We start from the raw sequence: 20,281 nt of genomic DNA, 5'->3' as shown, positions 1-20,281 counted from the left end.
AATATCAATTTGACGTATGTAGGGGACATATTGAAAAATGATAGGATTTTTTAAAAGCTAAAATTGTTGAAATTTTGTTCCTTTTAATGTCCATCAAATTGTGTGAAAAAGGATATAAAATGTTTATGGTGCATTTGTTGTTATTCAAAATTCAAAATATTTTATATAATCATGAAATGACATATACATATTTTTTGTTAATTTATATATCTCATATATTTATTGAAAAAAAAACATTTCAGGGAATTTTGTGTACACACACACACTTTTGTACACACAAGATATCTTGTGTAATTACCGAACAATTAAATTTGTATGTATACAGTATATAATGGCTGAAAATTTAAGTTAAAATTAAACTACAAAATTTACATTTAGAATCATGATATTGACACTGAATTGGAACAAGTAATGTGAATAGGTACAAGATGTATTTTAAAATAATCTTGTCGAAACCCTATTGTCTACTTGAACATTTTATATTCTTCAGGACAATTGCCCCTCAGATCCCAACAGTGGCCAGGAGGATACCGACACAGATGGTGTGGGAGACGCTTGTGATGATGATGACGACAATGATGTCATCTACGATAGTCAGGTATGATGTCATAGATCTACAATAGTCAGGTATGATGTCATCTATGATAGTCAGGTATGATGTCATCTACAATAGTCATGTATGGTGTCATCTACGATAGTTAGGTATGATGTCATCTACAATAGTCAGGTATGGTGTCATCTGCAGTAGTCAGGTATGATGTCATCTAAAGTAGTCAGTATGATGTCATCTACGATAGTCAGGTATGATGTCATCTACAATAGTCAGGTATGGTGTCATCTACAGTAGGTATGATGTCATATACAATAGTCAGGTATGGTGCCATCTACAGTAGTATGATGTCATCTACAGTAGTCAGGTATGATGTCATCTACAATGATCAGGTATGATGTCATCTTCAGTAGTCAGGTATGATGTCATCTATGATAGTCAGGTATGATGTCATCCACGACAGTCAGGTATGATGTCATAGATCTACGATAGTCAGGTATGATGTCATAGATCTATGTGATACTGTAGATCACTTAATTTTTGTAACGCCTTATTTTCGCGAAATAGTCATTGACTCTTTATTAGGGAGACAAAATTTTCACAAATTGTGGTAATTGCTCTACATAATCTTAAACACCCAATTTTATGTTAACGCCCCCAAAATCTACCTGATTCAAGATCAATAATTTACCGCCTGTCAAACATTAAAAAAACAATAGCTACTGATTTGATTGACAGGCCAGCTACCCGTGCTACCTGATAGTCTGAGTTTGTGTCTTTTGAAAACGATCGCCTGGTCACGCGTCAAACACTTTCATGTAGCCGCATTGTATACACGGGGGTTAAAAAAAGAATCTTGATAAAATTTTATTTCAAAAACAATTGAGAGTAGATAATTAAAACATCACTTCATAAAATGTTTGCTTTCAATCGCAACGGCTATATTGTATTTTAAGCGATATGTCGTCCAAGATATCTGTTTTAGAATTTAGACAGATCGGTGAGCAGAAACGCTATTAAAATTTTTCCGATTAAAATTGGAATATGATAAAAAAGAAAATATATTTAGCACAAACGGCATGGATAAAAAATTCCTTTATCCCACGTTTTATCCATGTATATATGGATACAATCTACACCAAGTTCCCTTGTAAAGTTCTGGAATGTCAGAAACATGAGTTTCGAGATTGTAACTTTTAGTTCGAATTTCCTAACGTCTCTCAATACCCAATATTCGAAATTAAAAAGTGAATATATGAAGCCAAAGATAAATTCTTTAAAGTATAAAAGAAATCTTGCAAACAATAAAAAAAATTCAAACACACGAACACCCGGAAATGGTGAATATTTTCGACACTATTGTTGGTCAGAATGTAGGCAATATTCCTATCGCGGTACATTGTATATGTTCACACGACGGATAGGCCTATGAATGGAATGTTTTCTTATTTTTTTTAAATTTTGATATTTACACAAATTTAATTTAAAAAAAGATATGTTTACATTGTAGTTTTACTCTTTGTACTTTTCTTTAATTTTACATTTTTTGTTTTTAAATATAAAATCTACATTTCTTTATAATTTTTTTTTCTTCATTAGATATCGCTGAAAGTATTTGTAAATAAATTTTATATTGAAATATTTTATTTTTTTCAAGTAGTTTCACTCAAATTTAGACACGAAACACAGAATGTTGACTCTGATCACCAGACACAGACTTCCTGTGTAATGCTACGTGTGTATAGATTTTTGACATTTTGGGTATTGGGGGTCTCCAGGTAAATAACACCACTGTTACTTGGACCACTCCCCCTCCTCAGGTAACTGTACGGTAAAAAAATTGGGTCTTTAAGGAATTCTATTATACGCGAGAATGATATTTTTGCGAACATATTGTCTCGCGTTATAATGTGAAAATAAAGTTCTCACGAATAAAAAGTGATTTACAGTAGTCAGGTATGATGTCATTATTGGTAGTCAGTCATTATGTTGTCTATGTTAGTCAGGTATGATGTCATCTACAATAGTCAGGTTTGATGTCATGTCAGATTAGCTGAGAAAAAAAAATATGAAAATAAGATTATGAAAAGTACTCTACATAGATTCAAGAATTTTGTTGAACTTCCAAAAAACTAGTTCACATACATATACATGTAGTTATTAGGGCCCCGCAAGGATTTGCGGGTGCCCTATAGTAATCACTCTGTCTGTCCGTCTGTCTCTCTTCCGTCCACAAATTTTCTGTTTTTTTCTAATAACTTTTTTTATGGTTGCCCAATCAAGTTCAAATTTGGTATGGCAGTTCAGTAGGCAGAAATACATATTTTGATGCTAAGTTTGGTTCTCTATGTCTTCTGGTTTGGAGCTGGGGTGGTGGGGTAGAATCCTTAACTACTGTAAAAGCACAAATATTCGTGGGGGATTAAATTTCGTTTATTTCGTTGTTAACAATATTCAACGAAATTTAACCCCACACGAAATTTTATATGACTATAATTTGAAAAGGATAACTTCCAAAACAACGAAATTAAATGCCCACGAAACTATTTTTGAAGACAAAACAACGAAATTTTATGCCCACGAAAATTTGTGCTTATACAGTATGCATAAGAATAAATGGGCAACTTTTTTTTATGGTTGCCCAATCAAGTTCAAATTTGGTATTGTAGTTCAGTAGGCAGAAATACATATTTTGATGCTAAGTTTGGTTCTCTATGTCCCCTGGTTTGGAGCTGGGGTGGTGGGGTAGATTCCTTAGGCCATCCTTAAAAAAATTATTTTTTGCGGTAACGCGCCTCATCATTTTAGGTGTGAGTAGGTAGGTAGGCTTTTTTTTTTTTTTTTTTTTTTTTGAGACAAAATGTCAGAAATAAATTTCGATGATATAGAGGTATTAACTATGTCTCAATTTTCACGTTACTTATCAAACAGGAAAATTAAAGCACTCTACATGAATTCAATCTTTTATTGCTCAAATATCAGAACACATCAGTTCTTTTTAGACAAACTTTTTCTAAGAAAGGGACTCTCATCAGCCACGTACCTCAAATAACTGACTCCACACTAATCTAGTGTTTCGGGGGTGTGATATTTACGAGGTTTAAGATTTTGATAGTTTATTAATTAGCTGCAAATCCGCAATCATCCCACGTGGAATTTTGTCTGCCACCAATTTTGTGGCGATCTCGTAAACATCATACCATGTATCTGTAAGGTGGAACTGACGCACAATATATTTTTTTTTGCCTAGTAATTAAGATGTTTTTCCTTTAAAATTTACTGCAACTGACAGAACTATAGAGACAATATTTCCCGCAACCTTCTCGTACACCATCTCTAAATTTGTAGATCACAAAGACGTTTAAATAGTACTTGGGGGAAAGATAAAGCGTCGGTGTAACCGAGACGTAAAAAAAAAATCAATCGGATAAAAACGGAAAATGAATACGTAAAAAAAAAAAGAAGATTTTTGAACCAATAAAAAAAATCCAGTAGGGTGGATTTTGGTGAGTCGGTCGCGTTACCGCAAAAAAACATTTTTTTAAGGATGGCCTTAATTTTAGAATGCATTGGCAAAGAGAGATAACTGCTGAAGATGTTCCCATTGTAAAATGAATGCTGGCTAGGAGTCCCTTGGTATTAATTAGGTTTCCTCCTGAAGAAAATCCAGAGCATTATCTTTATCTGTCACATTGAGATGAATTACCACCTCTGTTTGCAAATGAAGTTTGTTTTGAAGTTAAGTCAATTTGGAATGCTATGAACACTGTGAAATGTGGATTTAGATATAAATTTTTATAATTTATTTTTGTTTAATAGTTATGATTTCATTGAATTCTAAAAACAAGAAATAGATTAAAGAAGATTTTTTGAATTACTTTTTTCACTTTATGTTAATTAATTTTTAAGGTACATGTAGTTTTATAAAAACCCCATTCTATCATTAATACTGAAAAAGTTCTTATTGTAACTTTAGAAGAAAATGATGAGAGAGGTACAATTAATCCTTTGGGATCAATTATCTAGCCTGCTGCAGAAAATTTAGTAGGCTTTTCTTTATCTTTAAGATTAATGAAAACCTTTGTCTGCAACTGCTGTTTGTTTGAGGTTAAGGTCAAGCCTTCATGATACATGTATTTGCATTCATTGAAGGCTGGCATTCTATATAACACAAGCTTCATAACTGTTTAATACATTCAATGTTAAATTGTTCTTTACTGCCTTATGTAAATACAAGGATATTATTTTCAGGTTTTTGAATATTCAGGAATTATCTTGAAATTTTAAGAATACAGTTGCTGTTGCTTATTCTTCGTACATTTTTTAATCATTCTGTGAGCTGCACCCTTTTAATTCTACCCCATGGCGGGGCCCTTGCTGACTGGTCAGTTTTCTAGTTTGCTTTATTTGTGATCTCTGCAGTTTGACATGTAAGATTAGTATTTTATGCAATGAGGGAAACATTCTACAAAAATTCACTATTACAAGGGCTGTTCGAAAATTATTGAGACATTGTGTATATTTTGCTTTCTAATGAACGTCTTTCGATGAAAATTTGCATTTACGTTTGACATACACTAAGAATTAATAAAAGCAAAAAATATTTTACAAATATTAAATATTTTCTGTACAATGGTATATAAATGCGTCATCAGTAGGGGTATTTGGAGCAGTCTCGAAATCAGATATTGAAAATATGTAACACCAACGTTCCAACTCTTCGTGGACCCATAATAAGAGCGAAAATAATTCTGTTTATATGTATAATTTTTCAGCTTTAATTCAAATTCATGTTGTGCAACTTTGTTAGAACTTTGATCAGGAATACGGAGATCATAAAAAAATTAGGCACGGTAGAGAAATATGCTTAGAATAAAAAAATGGATTGTGACGTCAAGGATGGAGCAGCGAAATACCTAAAATTTTGTGTAGCGCAATGCAGAACTCTTTTCCAGACTCAACAACCTGCTAAAACAATAACAATGAGAAAAAATAATGAGTTGGAGTTTATTATTTCATTGGTATACATTTTTTTTTACAATTAATTCAACCAGACTAAAATCAAAAGCACCGGACGACCATCAGTTATTACGTACGTATCAATATCGTTACGGTATTAATATCGTTGACCCGCGTTGCATAAATCGTCACTGCATGATTTTAAGTAATCTTTTCCCACAAATGAAAATTTTACACACAGGTAGCAACAACATACATTTTTAAGGAATAGTTCAAGAAAAGAGACTGTTTAATTTTTGTACTGTTATATGTAATTTCAAAGAAAGAAAAGTATTAGACGCTTCTCGATCATTTTACATGCGAAACCATCTCCGGCTGACGTGACGTTAAATGACGTAGTGATGCTGCTCCGGGTCGATTGACAAATGCATGTTTATCTTTTCACCGAAACTTTTCTTATTATCATAGCAATTAGAAATTTTGCATAAGAGTTTTATTCGTTCTTTATAAAATGTTGATGAATTTTCATGAAATTATCTACGTCCTTTATGAAGTAAATGCAATTGTCTCAATAATTTCCAAACAGCCCTCGTATAAGTGGTTCGATGAAGGAAATGGATGCGAGTAAAAAAATTGCCATGATATTGAAACTCACCAGTATGTACCACACACAAATGAAAGTTGACAGTTTTCTCTGTTTTGTTTGATTACAATGTTCCATTTTGACTTCTTTTAGGATAATTGTCTGTATGTGGCCAACTATGACCAGAATGATACAGACTCTGACGGTGTTGGTGACCGCTGTGATAACTGTCCTAACGTCGCTAACGCTGACCAGTCGGACGTTAACGGGGATGGAGTGGGGGACGTGTGTCATACAGACAATGATAAGGACGGCGACGGATTCCTGGACAGTGTCGACCTCTGTCCTCTTGTGGCGACCACTGGTAAATATTTTTTCTTCCTTCTTCCTATTATGGGGTTTTGCAGTGGAATTTATTATGAAGTTGAGTTAAGTGTAAATAATTGAATAGTCTATATATTATCAGCATGGTGCAGTCTATGCGAAAGTCACCGGACCGTCGGTTTTTACCGGTAAAATTAAGGTCGGGTCGGTAAAAAAAAATCAGTTTACAGGACCGAATGTCCGGTAAAAAATAAGGCCAAATAAATCTAAATTAAGAGGTAAACATGGTCCAATTCCCCACAAATGTCCTTTATTTGACCAATTTAGCAGTAATACCCGATTAATTTTTATAATTACAACCCTGTCATGATCGTTTTTATTCTAATTCGAATTTCCTCTGTCAAGGGTTAGAGATCTTTAGATAGCTCATACGTAGATTTGGTTGGGAAAATATTTAGATAGCTCATACGTAGATTTAGTTGGGAATTTTTTTTCAAATGATCATCAAACTTGAGTAACCATAATGAGTTGTTTCAGGAAAAATAAATATGCATTGAAAGTGCATATTAAATTTAAGAATTTTTTTTGATACAGTGTATGTTGTACAAGTCAAATATGAAGGAAAAAAATACATGCAATTGTATAGATACCTTTAACAAAGGAAAATTATAAATAGTTAACATGTCCATTTCACTCTGAATTCATTTAACAATAAGGTTAAATTTCACAGTGAGAATTAACCCCATCCCACCATCCTCTCAATCTCAGTATCATAATGATGTATGGATTTAACGGAAAAAAAGTCGGTCTGGTAAAAAATTGCTTGGTCTGGTAAAAATTTTATTTTTACCAGACATTTTGTCTGGTAACAATTTTCAACTTTCGCGTAGACTGATGGTGACAAGAAGACCTTGCTATAGTAGTAATGTGGCTTGTTCAACTTGGTATTATCATACATTACTTCTTTTTGACATTGAAATTGTTCACTTGCAATGCAATTGAAAAAAGGTGTTATCCTTAAGTAAACTTTCCAGGACATATGTAAATGTACTGTACATCATTGATAAGGAAATATTTGGAGTTATTGTACATGTTGTAATGAAGTCTAGAAGTCTCCTCTATTCAGTATTGGATTGATTAACTGTTGTAGTCCAGACCGACACGGATGGGGATGGTGTAGGAGACGAGTGTGATAACTGTCCACAAGTCAGTAACGCAGCCCAGACAGACTCCAACTTTAATGGAGTGGGCGACAGTTGTGATGGACAAGACAAGTAAGTTATACTATTTACTATGTCACATTTTCTGAAAAAAGATGAGTCTTGAAAAAGGCAGTTATTACATTCCTCATATGTCACATTACAGATATGCAAAAAAAATTTATAATTGTGTTTTAGTTGTTGTTTTATTTATGTTATTATGTAAGGAAAATAAGGCAAGGGCAGCCAATGCAGATAGTAAAATGCACTTAAATTCAAATTATAATTTCATTATCCAATGTATTCATTTTATGAAAACATATTCTCTGCAGAGATGGTGATGGTGTACCAGACTTTAAGGATAATTGTCCAGAAGTTCCAAACTCCCAGCAGACCGACACTGACGGCGACGGGACCGGAGATTTCTGTGACTCGGATATAGACAATGATGGAGTCCTCAATACAGTGGACAACTGTGTGTATGTCTCCAACGCTGATCAAGCTGATGCCAATGGTAATTGTGAAACTTTGGACATTTATTTCAGATATTGATATTGTATCTATAGCTTTTAATATATCTTTGTTACACAACTGTGATGCTTCATCTTGAAACAAAACAGCATTCACATCAATTTGAATATTGTTATAAAAAATATAGATTTAATATAAAAAGGGCAGCAAAGCTTAACAATGAATTTTAAAAGAGCTTGTCATGTGTTTTGTTATAAAGAAAATTTATTTGAATTCATAAGGTAAGAGCACCTTGAAGAGAGTATTGTACATATTTATTTCTGTGAGCAGGAAACAGAGTTGGTGATGTTTGTGAAAGTGACCTTGACCAGGATGGTGTTATAAACAACCTTGATGCCTGTCCTAAAAACAAAGACGTCAGCTCCATAAACTTCACAGACTACTTTTCTATTGACCTTAACCCGTCCTTGACCTCGGAGAAAGCACCTGTTTGGCATATCATGGACAAAGGGAGAGAAGTCAGGCAAACAGAGACTACCCTTAAACCAGCTGCTTATATAGGTGTGTATTTCATTCATTTCTACCTTATGTCTTTAAATTAGATAATGATAAAGAATTTATTAAAATGAAACAATTGTACATCTGCACTGAAGCTTGAATTGGACGTGAAATTATACCTTATTCAATTAACAGATTGTTCAATATTTTCTTACTATATTTTTTTCCAGGCAATCGTTACTTTGATCACATGGAATACTCAGTCACTACATATGCCCAGAGTGATGAGTGCTATGGTTATATAGGGTTTATTTTTGGCTATCACTCCACCCAGGAATATTACATAGCACTGTGGAGACATGTTCATCTTAATTACAACATATATGGTGGTATCAAAGGGGTACAGCTTAGGGTGAGTATCGCATGATGTACTGCGCATGTATATTTATGCTTGTAAATCACACTGGAGACAAAACATAACATTTTGTGTCTATTTGTAGGTTATGCAAACCACTAACAATGTAGGACAGAATTATGCTAATGCACTATATCAGAGTTATGATGTGACGTCGTACTCTCGACTGTTGTGGCAGGATCCTACACTGACCGGCTGGAAGTGTAGAACAAGTTATAGGTGGACCATACAACACACTCCATCAAGGGGAATTCTCAGGTTACACACTAACTTTTCTACTGTTGTTATCTTGTTATACATGTTCAAAGGAAATGGTTGAATGTTCTATTGAAGTCTACAACACTGTATAAATTATTATTATAAGTTGAATATATCAATACACAGGGCTTTATGCACAATATCATTTTAAGTTATTGAATAGAAATTGTTACAGATATTTATAAAGACTTGTTTACAAGTATGCATGCAATAATTTTAAGGTCTTTCTCTGTAATCAGTGTGATTTTTGTCTCACAGACTGTTTGTGAAGGAGGGGGACACAATGATCGCTGATTCAGGTACCCTGTATGATGTGTCCATTCCCGGAGGAAGGATTGGGGTGTTCTCTTACAACCAGACTGGGGTCATCTGGTCAGACATGAGATACGAATGCAAAGACAGGTCAGTCACAAATCAAACTGGACAAACAATCATGTAAAATTGTAAAATATATATGAAGGAATAGGATTTTGATGTTTCAAATTTGTCACTTGGATTGACTGTTAGACCTGATATTTTATAGTGGGTATTATGTTATCTTACAGAACCAACAAGGCTTTATCTTTGGATGGGTCTACATATGGCATTATCGGGAATATGAGTGGACTGAGAATAGAGAAAAGGTAAAAGTACATCTAGAAATTTATTTTGAAAGCCACATTAAAAAACTTACGCATAAATTAAATTTACTAATTAACATTTTGAGAATAAAATCATCAGTTAACATAATCTAGGCTGGGTATGCAAGAGCCACCGATCATTTAGGATTGAAATTTTTTTTAGGAACAAAGAGATATTAAAATGAGATACTTTACTTTCAGTTTTACAATGGAAGCGTGGGTGAACCTTCCTACAGGATACCCCTCCACCAAGATCCCGATACTCTGTACAAACGGAAGTGATCTCTGTCTCTATGTGGAGGGAGGGGTATTTAAAAGCCAGGTCAAGACTTCCATTGTGACTGGAACAACTTCCCTCACAGACAACAGATATAATCATGTGTTGATGAGATACAATGCACAAGGTTGGGAAATGACTCTACTAACAGTGCCAGGAATTATTTTATATATGAAAAAAAATGTGCACAAAATTTAAATAAAATTTCTAAATTTTCTTTTACAGCTGCTACTCTGTCTCTTTTTGTCAATGGAACCAAAGAAGTTGAATCTACAGGGCTTGAAGAAATTTCTTGGGTAAGATCTTTACTTTTGAAAAAATTAATGATTCCAGTGTGAAAAAGTGTTATCACTTGATAACTTGTACAGTAACTTTTGGTATAGTATTCATTCCATGTTTCTACATTTGTAGGCCACAGACTTGGTATTGTACATAGGATTTGATGGAAGTAATTATTTAACCGGAATACTCGATGATGTAAGTAAAAAACATCCTCAGATAGCTAGGCATTTCATATTTTTATGTTTGATCTGTCTCTTAACTTTCTCAGAAAGGTTGTACAAGTTGTTTCCAGGGAGCATATTGACTTTCAAAGCAATTTAATGTTTTAAATATTCGAGAAAAGAATTTATAGTATATCCCTTTGCATAATGAATTGCAGATAAGGATATATAATGTCCAAATACCAGATGCGGATGTCAAAAAATTCTGGCAGAAAGTGGGAATGGAGAGAGATTATAACAAATACATATTGTCAGCCCACTACACAATGGATGATAATCCCAGTAAGTCACTTAGTTAAGAACTTCAAATTGGAAGGAATTCTCTCCAGAAATGTTTACTTTTTAGCTCACGTGAGCTGTAAGCTCAAGTGAGCTTTTCTGATCACATTTTGTCTGTAGTTCGTCTGTCTGTCTGTCTGTAAACTTTTCACATTTTCGACTTTTTCTCAAGAACCACTAGGCCAATTTCAACCAAACTTGCCACAAAGCATCCTTGAGTAAAGGGGATTGAAGTTTGTTCAAATGAAGGGCCATGCCCTCTTTCAAGGGGAGATAATTTGGAAATAGTGAAAATTAAGTGGCATATTTAAAAATCTTCTTCTCAAGAACCACTGTGCAAAGAAAGTTAAAACTTATGTGGGAACATCCTCTGGTAGTGTTGATTCAAATTTGTTCAAATCATGACCCCCAAGGGTAGGATGGGGACACTATGGCCGATCAAAGATTTACATAGGAATATATAGGAAAATTCTTTACAAATCTTCTTCTCAAGAACAGCAAAGCCATAATTGGTCATATTTATATGGAAGCATCATCAGGTAGTGAAGATTCAAGTTTGTTCAAATCATGACCCCCAGGGGTAGGTTGGGGACACTATGGCCGATCAAAGATTTACATAGGAATATATAGGAAAATTCTTTACAAATCTTCTTCTCAAGAACTGTAAAGCCATGATTGGTCATATTTATATGGAAGCATTCTCAGGTAGTGTAGATTCAAGTTTCTTCAAATTATGACCCCCAGAGGTAGTGTGGGGCCACTTTGGCTAATCAAAGAGTTACATAGAAATATATAGGTGGAAAATTCTTTAAAAATCTTCTTCTCAAGAACAGTAATGCCATGATTGGTCATATTTATATGGAAGTATCCTCACGTAGTGTAGATTCAAGTTTCTCCAAATCATGACCCCTGAGGGTAGTGTGGGGCCACTTTGGCCGATCAAAGATTTACATAGAAATATATAGGTGGAAAATTCTTTAAAAATCTTCTTCTCAAGAACAGTAAAGCCATGATTGGTCATATTTATATGGAAGCGTCTTCAGGTAGTGTAGATTCAAGTTTCTTCAAACTATGACCCCTGGGGTAGGGTGGGGCAACAATGGCCAATCAAAGAGTTACATTGAAATATTTAGGAAAATTCTTTAAAAATCTTCTTCTCAAGGATAGCAAAGCCATGATTAGTCATATTTAATTATGTGGAAGCATCCCCAGGTAGTGTAGTTTTAAGTTTGATCAAATCATACCCCTGAGGGTAGGGTGGGGCTACAATGGATGAGCACAGTTTTCAGTGTTTCTGCTAATTTTTAAAACCAAGGGTCATTATGACCCTTTGATATAAACTTTTGGGGGTCAAAAAGATTTTTTGAGGGTCAAAATATATTCTGGTTTAGCTTTCGGTTCTAACACTAGCTATGCCTTCTAAGATCATATATTTGATGTTTAAAAATTCAAAAAAATGAAAGTAAAATATAATTGGTACATGCATACTTCTTTTATTTTACCGGTACACAGTTACATTTTACCGATTACACCATTAGGGTTTCGTTAATACCTCAATCAAAAGATAACAATTGAAAGTGGTTGATTGCTTTATAAGACTGTTTATTAAAGATTTGAACTTTCCTCACCTTTTAATTACCATAATTAGCCTTTTTGACAAAGCCAAGCCGATGTAAGACTGAACATGTTGAAGCGCCATTTTTGTCTACACTTCCGGTTTTGTTAAGAATTAGATAGGTCGTACAAAAGAATATTTGATAGATTGTTGACGTGGAAATGCCGATTTCAATCACTGCCACTTTGAAATTAAACTAAAAGGAATGATTAATTCCTAGAAAGTTGTCCAGAATGTAAATTAAACATATAAAATATCTTCTTCTATGAAAACATCAATATTGAACTGGATTTTTAAAACTTGTTTTTATATTTTTTTTCTGCGTCATGATGACCCTCTAGGTGACGTTTTTGGGGGTAAAAAGTAATTTTTATGCGTAAAATACGCAGAAATATGCGTTAACGGAAACACTGGTTTTACTAAGTTATATATAGGAAATTTTTCAAAGACAGCAAAGCCATGATTTGTTATAATTTAGGTGGGGGGGGGGGGCACAATGTTAGTTCAAATGTAAAGGGCAATAAAGCCACAGTCAGTCAAGGAAATATGCAAGGATCCTTGTTAGTGTAGATCTACTTAAGTTTGTTCAAATCATACCCTCTCCCCAGGCCCTTTAAGCAGGGGTTCAAAATTCCTCAAGCCCGACGTCCCGGACTAACAAAGTCCGGATCCGGACTCGGCATTTAGAATTCGCCAAAGTCCTGGGACTTGACTATGTTTCTTGTTTATCTTTTTTTTTTAAAGTTAAAAAAATAATCGTAAAGCTAAAAATAAAGCAAATTCTCAAATGTATTAAGTAAAAATATGGGTTTGTGGGCGTTAAATTACCCATAAAACATTATGAACGTTTCAAAAATACAATCCGTCTTTTTATTTTCCGGTTGCGGTTAGACTCTTGCTTTTACGCAAGTCCTCATGTTTCCTCCTATATGACAAACGGCAATGAGTTAATGATGTATAGGTAAATATGGACTCTGAAATTTCTTCCTCGGACTTGCTTCAAATTTACTCTTTAAGTCCTGGACTTGACCATGACAAAAAAAAATTTGAACCCCTGTTTAAGGATTGGTTTGGACCACTTTTTGGTTTAATAAACAAGAGGCCCATGGGCCTTATAGGTCACCTGAGCATTATGCAACAACTTTCCAGTGATTGAATTTGATTCATGTTTTAATCCAGATGCTATGGCATTCACAATTTTGAAAGAGGCACCATTGATCATCATAACAATACACTTAGCAGTTGCTTAGTTTGTTTACTTAATACCCATAGGCAGGGTAGGGGAACAAAACATGCATTTCAAGTAATCAGTAATATTCAGCATGATCAGTAATGCCCCAATCACACATGAACCCCTGACCCTTAGGCCTAGATCCACACATTGCACAATTTTTGAAAAGGCGCCCTTGCTTTTCAAAAATATTTGATTAATACCAAGGAGCATATTTCGAACAATTCATCCAGTTTCAGTATATAAGTACAGCCCCCCTCCTTTATGGTGCCTCTGACCCTGGGGCCTTGAAATTCACAATTCTGGAAGATTAGTACCCTTGCTCATCATAACTATATAGGTAGTTCATCTGCTTAATACCCAGGAGCAGAGAAGAAAACTTTCAAAGATTCAATGTATTTTCACTATATAATCAATAGAGGCCCGCCCTATCACTAGAACCCCTGACCCTAGGGCCATAAAATTCACAATTTTGGAAGAAGTATTCTTGCTCATCATAACTATGTAATTAGTTTATTTCATTCCTAGGAGCAGATAAGAAGAGTTTCAAAGAATTCATGTATTTTCACTATATAAACTATAGAGCCCTGCCCTAACACCAGAACCCCTGACCCTGGGGCCATAAAATTCACAATTTTGGTAGAGGCACTCTTGCTCATCATAACTATGCACTTATTTAATTTATTTAATACCCAGGAGCAGAGAAGAAGATTTTCAAATAATTCATGTATTTTCACTATATAATCTATAGACCCCCCCCCCCTTACACCAGAACCCCTGACCCTGGGGCCATAAAATTCACAATTTTGGTAGAGGCACTCTTGCTCATCATAACTATGCACTTGGTTAGTTTATTTAATACCCAGGAGCAGAGAAGAAGATTTTCAAAGAATTCATGTATTTTCACTGTATAATCTATAGAGCCCCCCCCCCCCCCCCCCCCTACAACAGAACCCCTGACCCTAGGGCCATAAAATTCACAATTTTGGTAGAGGCACTGTTGCTCATCATAACCTGTATGCACTTAGTTAGTTTATTTAATACCCAGGAGCAGAGAAGAAGATTTTTAAAGAATTCATGTAAATTCACTATATAATCTATAGAGCCCCCCCCCCCCCTCCTTACACCAGAACCCCTGACCCTGGGGCCATAAAATTCACAATTTTGGTAGAGGCACTCTTGCTTATCATAACTATGTACTAAGTAGGTTTATTTAATACTCAGTAGCAGAGAAGAAGATTTTCAAAGAAATAATGCATTTTCACTATATAATCTATAGAACCCCCCCCCCCCCCTTACACCAGAACCCCTGAACCTGAGGACATAAAATTTACAATTTTGGAAGAGGCACTTTTGCTCATCATAACTATGAACTTAGTTGGTTTATTAAATACTAAGGAGCAGAGAAGATTTTCAAAGAATTCATGTAATTTCACTATATAATCTATAGAGCCCCCCCCCCCCTCATTACACCAAAACCCCTGACCCTGGGGCCATAAAATTCACAATTTTGGTAGAGGCACTCTTGCTCAGCATGACTTTGCACTTAGATAGTTTATTTAATACCCAGGAGCAGAGAAGAAGATTTTCAAAGAATTCAAGTATTTTCACTATATAATCTATAGAGACCCCCCCCTTAAACCAGAACCCCTGACCCTAGGGCCATAAAATTCACAATTTTGGTAGAGGCAATCTTGCTCATCATAACTATGCACTTAGTAAGTTTATTTAATACCCAGGAGCAGAGAAGAAGATTTTCAAAGAATTCATGTAATTTCACTATTATAATCTATAGAGCCCCACCCCCCTCCTTACACCAGAACCCCTGACCCTGGGGCTATAAAATTCACAATTTGGTAGAGACACTCTTGCTTATCATAACTATGTACTAAGTAGGTTTATTTAATACCCAGTAGCAGAGAAGAAGATTTTCAAAGAAATAATGCATTTTCACTATATACTTATTTGGCCCCGCCCTAGCACTAGAACCCCTGACCCTGGGGCCATGAATTTCACAATTTTGGTAGAGGACTCAATGCTGATTACAATCATGCAAACAGTTTGACTGCTTGATGTCCAGGAGTAAAGAAGAAGATTTTTAAAGATTGCACAAATTTTAGTGGTTTTTGCCCCACCCCCCAGGCCCCAGGGGGGCAGGGACCATGAAATTCACAATTTTTGTTCCCCTTCACCCATAGATGCTATATGCCAAATTTGGTTGAAATTGGTTCAGTGGTTTCAGAGAAGAAGCTGAAAATGTTCAAATGTTAACGCACGACGAACGACGGACGACGAACGACGACGGACGAAAAGTGATAGCAATAGGTCACCTGAGTTTACTCAGGTGACCTAAAAATATTAAACCAATATTAAACTGATTTCTGCTTTTTTTCTAGCCACAGTGCTCAGGTGAGCGATGTGGCCCATGGGCCTCTTGTTTAAAATGTCAAATTTCTATTGCTTTGAGAAATAAGATTTGAAGATAAGCTGAATTTCATTCAATAGCTAACATTCTGCAGCACTGAAGAAGATCTGTTACAGCTAGCTATTGTTTAGTAACAAATGATTTATAAAGTATAATATGTAGATTTTCAAAGAACAGACAATTTAGTAAGCTGGTAATGTACTGTTGAGTTTTCACGAAACAAATCCATACATGTGTTTGACATATATGTTGAAAATGTTGCCCCAGTGTTCTTTTTTTTCTTTGTTTGTATTTCACCTTTATGTTTGTTAATTACCAGGTTCTACTATTTTGATGGACCAGTCTCCACACAATAGGGACGTATCATTTTCAGGGACCCCCTCCTTTGTAGATGTAAGTATAATCAATATGGTAAAGATGAAAGGAAACTGTTCCTTCAAAATAACAGGGACAAAAATTATCATTTTATATGGCAGAGCTTTAACTCTTGACTTGCATTAATTTTTAGGTCACCTGAGTAAACTCAGGTGACCTATTGCTATCACTTTTCGTCCGTCGTCGTTCGTCGTGCGTCGTGCGTCGTGCGTTAACATTTGAACATTTTCAGCTTCTTCTCTGAAACCACTGAACCAATTTCAACCAAATTTGGCATATAGCATCTATGGGTGAAGGGGAACAAAAATTGTGAATTTCATGGGCCCTGTCCCCCTGGGGCCTGGGGGGTGGGGCAAAAACCACTAAAATTAGTGCAATCTTTAAAAATCTTCTTCTTTACTCCTGGACATCAAGCAGTCAAACTGTTTGCATGATTGTAATCAGCATTGAGTCCTCTACCAAAATTGTGAAATTCATGGCCCCGGGGGCAGGGGTTCTGGTGTTAGGGTGGGGCTAAATAAGTACATAGTGAAATTTCATGAATTCTTTGAAAATCTTCTTCTCTGCTCCTGGGTATTAAATAAACTAACTAAGTGCATAGTTATGATGAGCAAGAGTGCCTCTACCAAAATTGTGAATTTTATGGCCCCAGGGTCAGGGGTTCTGGTGTTAGGGTGGGGCTCTATAGATTATATAGTGAAAATACATAAATTCTTTGAAAATCTTCTTCTCTGCTCCTGGGTATTAAATAAACTAACTAAGTGCATAATTATGATGAGCAAGAGTGCCTCTACCAAAATTGTGAATTTTATGGCCCCAGGGTCAGGGGTTCTGGTGTTAGGGTGGGGCTCTATATATTATATAGTGAAATTTCATGAATTCTTTGAAAATCTTCTTCTCTGCTCCTGGGTATTAAATAAACTAACTAAGTGCATAGTTATAATGAGCAAGAGTGCCTCTACCAAAATTGTGAATTTTATGGCCCCTGGGTCAGGGGTTCTGGTGTAAGGGGGGGGGGGCTCTATAGATTATATAGTGAAAATACTTGAATTCTTTGAAAATCTTCTTCTCTGCTCCTGGGTAATAAATAAACTAAATAAGTGCATAGTTGTGATGAGCAAGAGTGTCTCTACCAAAATTGTGAATTCTACGGCCCCAGGGTCAGGGGTTCTGGTGTAGGGGGGGGGGGGCTCTATAGATTATATAGTGAAAATACATGAATTCTTTGAAAATCTTCTCTGCTCCTGGGTATTAAATAAACTAACTAAGTGCATAGTTATGATGAGCAAGAGTGCCTCTACCAAAATTGTCAATTTTATGGCCCCAGGGTCAGGGGTTCTGGTGTAAGGGGGGGGGGGGCTCTATAGATTATATAGTGAAAATACTCGAATTCTTTGAAAATCTTCTTCTCTGCTCCTGGATATTGAATTAACTAACTAAGTGCTTTGTTATGATGAGCAAAAGTGCTTCTACCAAAATTGTGAATTCGATGGCCCCAGGGTCAGGGGTTCTGGTGTAGGGGAGGGGGCTCTTTTGATTATATAGTGAAAATACATGAATTCTTTGAAAATCTTCTTCTCTGCGTCTGGGTATTAAATAAACTAAATAAGTGCATAGTTATGATGAGCAAGAGTGCCTCTTCCAAAATTGTGAATTTTATGGCCCCAGAGTCAGGGATTCTAGTGATAGGGTGGGGCTTTATTGGTTATACAATGAAAATACACTAAATCTTTGAAAGTTTTCTTCTCTGCTCCTTGGTATTAAGCAGATGAACTACCTATGTAGTTATGATGAGTAAGGGTCCTAATCTTCCAGAATTGTGAATTTCAAGGCCCAGGGTCAAGGGTACCATAAAGGAGGGGGGGGGGCTGTACTTATATACTGAAACTGGATGAATTGTTTGAAATTTGCTCCTTGGTATTTATCAAATATTTTTGAAAAGCAAGGGTGCCTTTTCAAAAATTGTGCAATGTGTGGATCTAGGCCTAAGGGTCAGGGGTTCATGTGTGATTGGGGCATTACTGATCATGCTGAATATTACTGATTACTTGAAATGCAGTTTTTGTTCCCCTACCCTGCCTATGGGTATTAAGTAAACAAACTAAGCAACTGCTAAGTGTATTGTTATGATGATCAATGGTGCCTATTTCAAAATTGTGAATGCCATAGCATCTGGATTAAAACATGAATCAAATTCAATCACTGGAAAGTTGTTGCATAATGCTCAGGTGACCTACAAGGCCCATGGGCCTCTTGTTTTAAAAATTATGTAAGATAAATGTTTAATGTGAAATGTCAACTACATACTTAGTAAAGCCTAGTTAAATTTTAAAAGAAAATCCAAATTAATATCTGCAATATACTGGAAGGGATTTTTGTGCTTTGCATAGTCTGGTGATACACAAGTAAACTGTATGTTTTAAAATACAAATGTATATCATCCTTTTACTGGTAAGTGGAATTTTTATCTTTTAAAACTACATGTGTGAATAGATAATGAGACAAATGCCTGCATCTCCATGCAGGTCAGTTTCTGTGCTTTTGATCCCAAAGTGTTATACAGTTGTAAACTGCATTTATTTAAGATTCCCCATTATTCAAAATATGTCCTCCATGAACTTTTGTGAAAAGTACATCAGATATTGTTATATTCAGTAGGAGATTTGAAGTACTAACATTATATTATATGACTGTTTTTTATCCTCTGTAGAGTACATCAGACTTTGACAGATATTCCCTGACCAATGGCTAAACTGATGTGGAATCCATTGTGAGACTTCATCTTGTGATAATTTGTATAGGAAATGTCTTCCACAGTCAGAACTGGAGGACAAAATATAACAATCAAATGAATAAAACTGGTGATAATTACCTTACACAAGATGTTTTCTTAATTATCCGTCCATCTACACCTTTAGCACTTGTTAAATAATTAGCACTGTGATATACTTTAATGTATATAAATGAAACATGTATGTTTTTGATATGTATATATATGGTAAGAAATAAAAGCATTCAATTGTTAATTAAAATCTGTTGTAAAAAATATCTTTTTTCAGGAGCCATACTATTTTGTATGTTTGAAATGAAATGGAAATGAGTGAGACTGGAATGATTTTGTACTCTGTGAAAACACAGGTACCGATACATATTTCTTGTTTGATTCCTTTGTTTTGTAACATGTACCTTTTATATTTATTTATTTTGTCTGTAAAACTCTTTAACCACATGTAAATAGGTCACTGCAGGTCATGACCTTTAGGACTGTGATGCTCATATCTGTGATATGTAAGGAGTAGCTGATAGTTTTATATGGCAATATTTCATACTCACTGCAATTATAAGGCTTTTATTATGCTTTTTTTCATTCCTATTTAATGTTGTTTTTTATTAAATGTTTTCAGAACTTTTTTTATAGGAACTATAATAATAAAACACCAAACAAAGTAAATCACTCTTTACTTATTAATTACAGATTCTCATGTGTTGTTACTAGTTGAGATTTAAATGTTTATGCATTGATAATGAGCTTTCAAGTCAAAGAGTATCTGGCAATAGGAATCGCAGAATGTCATCTAATATTTCAACTGATTTTAGAGATATCTGTAGGAAATACCTGTAGCAAGACATTGAACTTGTTGGTATGACAATAGTACATGACCATCATGACAGCCCGTGGAGTGCTCCCTCCGTGTTCAG

The 20,281-nt window shown here is 35.1% G+C and overlaps 1 protein-coding gene across 1 annotated transcript in view; it reads left to right on the top strand.

The window, feature by feature from the left end:
* LOC134230066 (uncharacterized) overlaps positions 1 to 20,024 on the top strand; it is a 62,794-nt gene extending 42,770 nt beyond the window's left edge. Inside the window, exons 50-64 of the mRNA XM_062711839.1 lie at positions 491 to 598; positions 6,246 to 6,456; positions 7,567 to 7,690; positions 7,948 to 8,129; positions 8,417 to 8,647; positions 8,815 to 8,996; positions 9,085 to 9,257; positions 9,516 to 9,659; positions 9,803 to 9,880; positions 10,079 to 10,281; positions 10,380 to 10,450; positions 10,566 to 10,631; positions 10,816 to 10,939; positions 16,527 to 16,600; positions 19,293 to 20,024. Coding sequence (XP_062567823.1) covers positions 491 to 598; positions 6,246 to 6,456; positions 7,567 to 7,690; positions 7,948 to 8,129; positions 8,417 to 8,647; positions 8,815 to 8,996; positions 9,085 to 9,257; positions 9,516 to 9,659; positions 9,803 to 9,880; positions 10,079 to 10,281; positions 10,380 to 10,450; positions 10,566 to 10,631; positions 10,816 to 10,939; positions 16,527 to 16,600; positions 19,293 to 19,334 — 2,013 coding nt within the window. The 3' untranslated portion in view covers positions 19,335 to 20,024. The remainder of the gene's footprint in view (positions 1 to 490; positions 599 to 6,245; positions 6,457 to 7,566; positions 7,691 to 7,947; positions 8,130 to 8,416; positions 8,648 to 8,814; positions 8,997 to 9,084; positions 9,258 to 9,515; positions 9,660 to 9,802; positions 9,881 to 10,078; positions 10,282 to 10,379; positions 10,451 to 10,565; positions 10,632 to 10,815; positions 10,940 to 16,526; positions 16,601 to 19,292) is intronic.
* Positions 20,025 to 20,281: the final 257 nt, after the last annotated feature.

This window comes from Saccostrea cucullata, unplaced genomic scaffold, assembly GCF_032062105.1.
Source record: "Saccostrea cucullata isolate Sc308-1 unplaced genomic scaffold, CSIRO_AGI_Scuc_v1 ctg218, whole genome shotgun sequence".
NCBI lineage: Eukaryota > Metazoa > Mollusca > Bivalvia > Ostreida > Ostreidae > Saccostrea > Saccostrea cuccullata.
Note: the sequence above shows the minus strand (reverse complement) of the source record. Positions and strands in the feature narration are given on the sequence as shown.